The sequence below is a fragment of the Juglans microcarpa x Juglans regia genome, chromosome 6D (genome assembly GCF_004785595.1).
Source record: "Juglans microcarpa x Juglans regia isolate MS1-56 chromosome 6D, Jm3101_v1.0, whole genome shotgun sequence".
In the NCBI taxonomy this organism is placed as follows: Eukaryota; Viridiplantae; Streptophyta; class Magnoliopsida; order Fagales; family Juglandaceae; genus Juglans; species Juglans microcarpa x Juglans regia.
Window position 1 is genome coordinate 37,608,211 of NC_054604.1, and position 9,361 is coordinate 37,617,571.

A 9,361-nucleotide genomic window follows, 5' to 3' on the forward strand; every position below is an offset into this window, starting at 1 on the left:
TTTCTTATCTATTTATTTTTCTTATAATTTTCATAAAGATAGAAACATCCTGTGAATTATTCGTAGACAATATAGAATCCAATGTTGAATATGATGAGTAGTACTATATCTATCTCTTTTAACGTTGTAAAAATATATATATATATATATTTGTACTATAAATTAATAATAAAAAAATCTTCAAGCTGTAGTTAATAGTTAATACCATAATACAGTAAAAAAAAAATAATACCATAATGCTCAAAGCTTTACATCGTCGGTACAGTCTACATTCATCTGTAATCAATGAGCCGCAATCTTTGACTCTGTACTCCCCCATCAGCCCACCCACAAACGGGTGTCGTCTCGCTCCTACTAAACTCCACTTTAGGTCCTGATGACCGTTACAATCCCTACTACAACCATCAACGTTCCCTCTCCAAACCGACCAACGCGCCTCTTTGATCCATCCATGGACCATCATGATCCATAATCGTCTCCCTCCCTCCCTCTCTCTCTCTCTCTCTCTCTCTGTGCAAACATACCCATTTCCTTCCTCTCCAATTTTCTTCGACGTTATTCATGTATTATTCCGCACCCATGCCTCCAAGAAAGCTTCTTGTTTTCTTGACAATATTTCTTCTTGCTGTTCACTTCGCCTTCTCTGACCCTTCTTTGGCCTCAGCCAACGACGTCAATCTTGATTTCCTTTCTTTCACGCTCCGCAACTTCACTCTCCTTGGTGACTCCTACCTCCGAAATGGCGTCGTCGGGCTCACCCGAGAGCTCGGCGTGCCCTCTTCCGGTGCCGGCACTGTCATCTACAACGAACCCATCACCTTCTTCGATCCCGAATCCAATGTCACTGCCTCTTTCTCCACTAGTTTCTCTTCTCCATTCTTAATGTCAATCCCAGCTCCTATGGGGACGGCTTAGCGTTCTTTCTCTCGCCGGATAACCAGACTCTTGGGAGCCCAGGAGGATATTTGGGCCTCGTTAATTCGTCCCAGTTGACCAAGAACAAGTTCGTGGCAATCGAACTCGATACCCGCCTTGACACGCACTTCAACGACCCGAACGATAACCATGTCGGGTTGGACATCGAAAGCCTTAATTCTATCAAGACCGGGGATCTACTCTTGCAGGGGATTGATCTCAAGAGTGGCAATTCGATCACAGTGTGGATTGATTACGCGAATGATAGAGGAAAGCTTAATGTTTCTTTAAGTTATTCGAGCTTTAAGCCCAAGAAGCCGGTGCTGAGTGTTGATATTGACCTTTCTGATTATCTCAAGGAGGTCATGTATGTGGGATTTTCGGCTTCGACCGAGGGGAGTACCGAGCGTCATTTGATTGAGGCTTGGAGGTTTACTACTTCCGGTTTTGTTCCGGCGAGGCCAAGGTCACGTCCCCACAATGTATCTGATACCTCGGTGACGGTCAACCCACCCATTCCCGTATCGAGTTCCAGTGGTAAACATCACAGTAGGATTGGTTTTGGTTTTGGGATCGCTGGTCCGGCCTTCTTCTTCGTAGTTCTTGCGGTTTTCGGTTTCGTTTCTCTTAGGAAATTGAGAGGCATACGGAAGCAGATGAGCTTCAAAGCGGAGCTGCTTACAGGGCCAAGAGAATTTACTTACAAGGAGCTAAAGTCAGCCACGAAGGGGTTTCATTCCAGCAGGATAATAGGCCACGGTGCGTTTGGGACGGTTTACAAAGCCATTATCACCTCGTCTAAAGTGGGAACGACGGCCGCAGTAAAAAGATCGAAACACTCCCACGAAGGGAAGACTGAATTTCTCTCAGAACTGTCTATTATTGCTGGTTTGAGGCACAAGAATTTGGTTCAGCTCCAAGGTTGGTGTGTTGCTGAGGGTGAGTTGCTGCTTGTTTATGACTTCATGCCCAATGGGAGCCTCGATAAGGTGCTGTACCAAGAATCTGGGCAAGGCACTTTGTTGGATTGGTCGCATAGGCTTAACATTGCGGTCGGGTTGGCTTCTGTTCTGACATATTTGCATCAAGAATGTGAACAGAAAGTCATTCACAGAGACATAAAGACAGGGAATGTGTTGCTGGATGGGAGCTTTAACGCGAGGCTGGGTGATTTTGGATTGGCAAAACTCATGGACCATGACAAGAGCCCTGTCTCGACTCTTACTGCTGGAACGATGGGCTACCTTGCACCTGAGTATCTTCAGTATGGGAAAGCAACTGACAAGACAGATGTTTTCAGCTACGGTGTGGTTATACTTGAAGTGGCGTGTGGGAGAAGGCCAATTGAGAGAGAACCAGAAAGTCTCAAAATGGTGAATTTGGTTGATTGGGTTTGGGGATTGCAAGCAGAAGGAAGGATAATTGAAGCAGCTGACACAAGGTTGAATGGGGAGTTTGAGGAGGAAGAGATGAAGAAGCTGTTACTGGTTGGTTTGAGCTGTGCAAACCCGGATAGCGCAAAGAGGCCTTCAATGAGGAGAGTCCTACAGATCCTTAATAATGAGGCGGAGCTACTAGCTGTGCCAAAGATGAAGCCGAGTATCACTTTCTCTTACTGCTTGCCTTTGAGCCTGGATGACATTGTTTCAGAAGGTGAAGAAGAGTGCGAGACCCACACCTCTTTTTGTGAGATTAAAATAGACTGAAGGATCAATTCATGTTTTCTTGTGCAGAGCTTATTGATTGCTCGATTCTTTCATTCTTTTAGTTCTATTGTAGTGTTATCAATTCTCTAGTTCAGAAAATAGAGGCTGTAGTTTCACTGGCGTGAGTTCAAAACAATTCCATTGAACTATCTGGTCTCTGCTGTATCCACTGGCATAAGAAACTTTCTTAAATGTCTTAAAAAATGTATTGGTTCTTTGCCACAACTCATCTTTGCGGCTTTGGACTCTTTAAGAACATATTACCACCGCAGTAATGCCCATATATGAAGTTAAAAGCGATGCTGCTTCCGTTTTCTCTAGTAATTGAGCTCCATTGCAAAGCACTTAATTATGATCTGTTTGTAGCTTAGGTCATGAATTGAGAGTATTAGGATTAGCGCATGAACTTCCAAATAAGATGTATGCTTTGATTTAAGCTCATCTTTTTTGCTCCTAAGGTTCGGATTCTTTGATTATTCACAGAACACTGAATATTGAGTTTGGAGTTGTCTCCATCCATTGCAGCAAACCCATCCCTTTTTAGGGGAGTTTAGGACTGCAGGGGTGGTATTTGTTTTGAATACCAAGCCTTATCTTTGTACTGGAAATGGAATGAGGTGGTTTAATATGGTGGTATGACCACTAAACTCGCATCTGACATCTAGTATAAGGTGCTTGCACTCCCGTTTTGATACCAGAGGTTCGTGATGGCTTGAATGGATTATTCGATAGAGCTTAAGAATTTACATCAGCATATGAACTAATTACAGAATGTGTATCAGAAAACTCACGTAAACTCCAATTCATGACTCTGAAGTATTCTTCTCATATCTTTCTGGATGGAGAAAACCTCCGGACAAGGCAAAGACACACCAGAAAGATCTGCAATCAGAACACCCACAGTTTGAGTTTGGGATGTTCATTGTTTTGCTGTATATATAAAGTATCCCGCCTCAGTTTGATCTGACTTCCATTTCATGCTTTCATTTGTGATTTTGGAATTGTACAGCCACCTGGGATCTTTGTTCACTGGCACGTTGCATTTCACCACAGTTATGTATGGCCACAACAAGTTGTTGGGACTTCAAATAATTGCATGGCTCGGAATCTATCACAAGCCTGATAAGAAGACCCTTATCACAAGCTACATGGGAAAATGATCTCTCCAAATTGATTATCATACTTCCAAATACAAAAGTAACAGTTCAGCCTATGAACCTTTGGTTCAACATTATTAAAGAACAACAAAATCGAAACAAGTAGCACAGGATATATGTACCATTTTCTTAACATGATCTGAAGCGTACAGCCCAGTTTAGAAGAATCTATCACAACAGCAAATTAATTAAATTCAGATGAGCAAAAATTTGTAAAGAATGGAGTGAAGCATGTCGGGCCAGCAGGGATATTAATGCGTAACAAGTCTATACTAAAAAGCCTTTGTATGTATTACAATATCATATTTTCCTCTAGAATTTTCATGATCTGTAAAACCCTTTATTCGTTAGCAATTTGTACTCAAGACAACGATGATTTCATCTAAAACGATTATACAGATCAAATATCTCATGAGTTATTGTCATGATCTTGTGATTTGGTACTGGTGGGCTGGTGTTTTCTTGTACGCCTTTGTGGTGACAGACGTACAGTATCCTCCCTAGCTAGCTGCTACCAACGGAAATAAGCTGATGATCCGTGCCTCACTTAATTTGTAAAATTCTAAAATGGCTAATTTCTTCAACAAAAGTGCCCCATGGAAGGGTTTTCTTGTCAGCAAATGAAAAATATTATGGAAATACAAAGAACGGCCTTTCCGGTTCCTAGGGGAATCGGCCAGGAACTGACATTTTGTAGTTATAGAAGGTCATGTACATGCATGTCCCTTTAAGACTGATATCCTAGTAGATTTTTACCTAAAGTAAAGATCTAGATCTGCCCCATTATTGTCGTTAACATTCACCCATTAACACAAAACGAAAATTAGTTCCTAAAGATTTTAAGTTATCGCTTAGGATCATCCTCCCTGATCTTTCAAGTCTTGATCATTTCCTTTCTCTTGATAAGAATATTAATTAGCATTTCCTTTGGTCCATGAAGAGAAAGATCTTCAAAACACTGTTACATCAAATCAAAGGTTCGCAACAATAAAATAGCATTTTGATTACGAAAGTATGATCTGACCTGTAAGGACAAACAGGATCCACACGGTGCTGGTGATCTCACGACAGACATAATTAATTACAGTACTGTCGTGTAACGTTGTTGACAGAAGAAGAGAAAGCACACTCCCAGCAAAGACAAAGACTCTCTTTAGCCAATGGTGGGTTGTGCTCTCTCTCTTCTGTCAACATGATCATTATCTATCATCCCATGCATTCATTTCCACCATCCACTTTCAATGCCCTTGGCATGGCATGTATGCATTCTTCTTTCATCAAACAATCACTGAAATATTGGAAAACCTTGAAAAAAATGATTCAGTATGATCAGATCATATGAGTCATCATGCAGCATGCATGCTTCTGTACACTAAATATATGTATATATATATACATATGCATTACGGATGGATCATGACCAGACTATATCACGATGATCGATATGAATTAACCGAGTAAAAAAGCATGTATATTTCCATTGATCATAAACATCGATCCATACAAATTAGGAGGACTTGATTAGAAATTGTCTGTATTGATGAACCTAGAAATTAAGACTGAAACATGAGAAAAGTAAAAAAAATAAAGAGGATTTTCCTAACCTTTTTGGCTGGAAGAAACAAATACCATGAACACGATGATCATTAGAAGAAGATAAGCTGGAAGGGAGAGAGAGAGAGACGTAGAAGTTTAAAGCTCCACCACCATGTACAATAGCTAGGCGCTCCTCTTATAGAGAGATATGGCCAACCGGCTATAGCCAACGATGCACGGACTTGACCGGCTAGAGAGAGTAAAAGTGGTCCTCTTTAATAATTTCTACATTGTTTTATTTATTATTTAGCAGTTTCTGTAGTGTGCATTTATTTGACCAATATGTCTTTTTAGGTTTTTTAAGGATTTGTTTTCGTTTTTAGTAAGCGACGTCACTGAATCAATCTATGTTGGGGGGGTAACCGGCTATAGCAGGTAGACCCAAGAAAGAGTCTGTTTTGGGAACGTAGATTGTGACACGTGGAAGACATGCCGATTAGAGACTTGGACTGGGCCCACTCTTGAGTGTCCCGTCGTGAAAAATGGAAATATTTGAGTCGAATCTGTCGCATGCTGATCAAGCGTTGAAACGTAAAATAAACTAATTAATTAAAGAGTAAAATTATGATATATAAATATCAATTAAAATCTTTAATCATATCCATCTAACACGTTGTTTGAACTTTAAAGAGAAGAGATCCCGGATAATTAATGATGAGAGGACATGGTACATTTCTCGCATCTTAGTAAACTCCCACCATTTTATATACCACTATATTAAATACAGTGGTGGATTGTTCATTAGCATTTTTTTTTAAAAAAAATTAAAAATTTATTATTAAAAATTTAATTTTTTTCATGTCGATTTTATATTTATCATTTTTTTTAAAAATAACTTCAAATAAATATAATTTCTCGTTACATATATTATAAGTGTTTCAGAAATTAAACAAATCCGCAGAAATCCATTGATTGTGAAAAGCAGTGGGGTTTTACTTTGGAGAGAAGACTTTACTTTGGTGCTTGTGGCCGAAGCAAAAATGAGTAGTACTAGTCTTCATGAGTACCTTAATTAATTAATTAATTTTTTCATATGAAATAAATAGTCAAACACGATCTTGTTCACGCAGCTCATTGGTTTGTCACACGCATGCTGCATGCAAGTTTTTTTTTTTTTTTTTTTAGTAATTTTCTGTTCGAGGCGTGAAGCTTCTCAGTTACTACTTACTTCATGCATGCAGAACCACAGATATATAAGCAAAAGAAACCACATCGTGCAGTTTACCCTATATATTTACTCATTTGATCAGGATGAGTTCAGTGGTTCCTGCAAAAGTAAAACCCTATATATGAACTCTTCCCTTGTACATCGATCTAATCTCAGGAACTCATATATGCGGTTTCAGAGATGGAAGAGTTTAGAACTCATATTCTGATCTAGCTTCTATGGTTGGAGATCCAGTCTTTGAGATAAGCGACAGTGATGAGTACTGGTGAGGAGGAGCTATTCTAGCTGCAGCATGCATGCAGCCTCATGGTTAGGGTAAGTACTTGTCTGCTGAGCTAGCTCGATCGTGATGAGAATGGATGCACGAAACAATTATATTATATTCAGTCATTCTTTGATCTATGAACCTGGCCGCCGGACAACCATGCACCTCCCTGCCTGTATATATATGCTTAGAGATTAGATATTTTATTTTAATTTTGCTTTTTCCCGCTCATTCTTTCGTTGTATATAAATAGACACGTGATATTTTTCCTAAGTTCAGATAATACAAGAAAAATATTTTCTTCATTCTTGATATGGTATGATCAGTAGTTTTCTTCTCTGCGCGCTAACCATGGCTTCATCTTCTTTTTCTTCTGATCCTCATCTTCCTCACGAGGATGCATCAAGTCCTTACTATCTTCATCATAGTGACAGTCCAGGTACTTTACTGGTCAGTACTCAATTTTCACCGGTGATAATTATTATACACACTTGGCGTCGTTCCATGTTGATGGCTTTAACTGCGAAGAACAAGATCGGCTTTGTCGATGGTTCCATCTCAAAGCCTTCGATTTCTTCCCCTCTGTTTCATTCTTGGACCATATGCAACAATATGGTCCTTTCTTGGATCTTAAATTCTCTTTTCAAAGAAATTGCAGCAAGTGTTATCTACATTGATTATGCAAAAAAATGTGGTTTAATCTCAAAGAGAGATTTTCTCAAGCCAACGATCCTCGTATTTTTCAGCTTCAGAAGGCAATTGCCTCTCTTACACAAGATGATCTCTCTGCCAGTGCATATTTAACCCAAATGAAAAGGTTATGGGATGAGTTACTTTACAAGCCTCTACCTGCTTGTTCATGTGGAGGATTGCGTTCATTGCTTGATTTACAGTAACAAGAATATGTCATGCGTTTTCCGATGGGGCTCAATGATTCCTATTTGCACATTCGAGGTCAGATTTTACTTCTTGAACCTCTTCCCCAATTAACATGATTTTTTCCCTTGTTCTTAAAGAAGAGAGATAGCGTGAGATTGGTTCTGTTTTGCTTCCTTCCATTTAGTCTGTTGCTTTATCTTCAGTCTGCTGCTTTATCTTAAGTCTTCTACTGGACAAAAGAATTTTACACGGAAAAAGAGGCATGTTTGCTCCCACTGTGGAATACAAGGGCATACTGTTGAGAAGTGCTTCAAAATTCATGGATATCCACCTAGATATTGCTCCAAAGCAAGGTCCTCGGTTGCTTCACCTTCTGCCAATCAAGTTACTTCCACTGAATCCACTTACAGTTTTCCAATATCCTAGTCACAATGCCAACAATTACTAGCCCTCCTTAGTTCAGAATCCTCTTAGTCTACATCCAAGCAGCCAACGTAACTTCCTCATCTTCTATTGAACATTTATAAGGTAAATATCTCTCCACATGTTCTTTATTTAGTTCTTTTTATCCTGTTCACAATATGTTTGTCAAATTTCCCAATGGAGCCTTAGCTTGTCCCCATATCTCTTTCGCCCACTCTTGTTTTACATGATGTACTATGTGTTACGTCTTTCTCCTCCAATCTTTTGTCTGTAAGCAAGCTGACTACTTCAACTTGTTGTCTCATATTTCTTCATGATGCTTGCTTCATTCAGGACCTCGCAAATTAGAGGACGATTGGGAAAGGACATGCTAAAGAAGGTTTATACTTGCTGCAAACATCAACCAGACCATGGTCTTCACTCTAGAGATTTGTTTTTTGTATCTGCTGTTTCTGGTACTTGCACTAATAATGCTCTTGATACTTGGCACAAAAGGTTGGGTCATCCCTCCTTTTCTTGCATGAAACTTTTACCTCAATTTGCTTCATTTGTTTCTAACAATGTTTAAGAACATTGTGTTGTTTGTTCCCTTGCTAAACACAGGATATTACATTTTCCCATTAATGTACCTCATTCCTCTATTCCTTTTGAACTTGTTCATTGTGATATATGGGGGACTTTTTCTCCTCCATTTATAGAAGATTTTCGTTTCTTTTAACCATAATAGATAACTATTCTCGAACCACTTGGATTTATTTACTTAAATTCAAATATGATGTTCGGAGTGTATTACAAGTATTTATTGCTATGGTTGGAACTCAATTTACTTCCAAAATAAAAATCATGTGTACTGATCATGGAAGTGAATTTGCTATTAATCATTTCTTTTCCAATAAAAGAATCATTCATCAATTGTCCTGTGTAACCACCCCCAACAAAACTCGGTTGTAAAAAGAAAGCACAAACATATTCTTAATGTTGCTCATGCTCTCATTTTTCAATCCAACATTCCATTGATTTTCTAGAGTGATTGTGTGCTCACTGCAGTTTACTTCATAAACGAAACTCCCTCTCCTATTCTCTCCAATAAAAGTCCTTATAATGAACTACTCTTCGGAAAATTCCCTTCCTATACTCATTTGAAAGTTTTTGATTCTCTTTGTTATGTCTCTACTCTAGCACATAACAGATCCAAATTTGTTGCCCGTCGTTGTATATTCCTTGCTTATCCTCTTGCTTCTAAGGAAACTCT

At 39.1% G+C, this 9,361-nt stretch overlaps 1 protein-coding gene and 2 long non-coding RNA genes across 4 annotated transcripts; 2 read left to right on the plus strand and 1 right to left on the minus strand.

Moving 5' to 3' along the window:
* The first annotated feature begins 254 nt into the window (after positions 1 to 254).
* On the plus strand, positions 255 to 3,042 carry LOC121236093 (probable L-type lectin-domain containing receptor kinase S.7). Its single transcript, XM_041132587.1, is given in 2 exon segments — positions 255 to 865; positions 868 to 3,042. Coding segments are annotated over 2 exon segments (2,058 nt in total). The 5' UTR covers positions 255 to 561; the 3' UTR covers positions 2,622 to 3,042.
* A 572-nt stretch (positions 3,043 to 3,614) lies between these two features.
* LOC121268910 lies at positions 3,615 to 5,493 on the minus strand. 2 transcript variants are annotated; one of them, XR_005941281.1, is made up of 3 exons: positions 5,383 to 5,493; positions 4,803 to 5,083; positions 3,615 to 3,740 (listed from the first exon to the last, which is right to left on the minus strand). It is a non-coding gene; the product is annotated as an uncharacterized LOC121268910 (long non-coding RNA). The 2 variants fall into 2 exon arrangements; XR_005941280.1 differs by having other exon boundaries at positions 3,615 to 3,803.
* A 2,155-nt stretch (positions 5,494 to 7,648) lies between these two features.
* LOC121268873 lies at positions 7,649 to 8,737 on the plus strand. Its single transcript, XR_005941272.1, has 2 exons — positions 7,649 to 8,214; positions 8,443 to 8,737. It is a non-coding gene; the product is annotated as an uncharacterized LOC121268873 (long non-coding RNA).
* Positions 8,738 to 9,361: the final 624 nt, after the last annotated feature.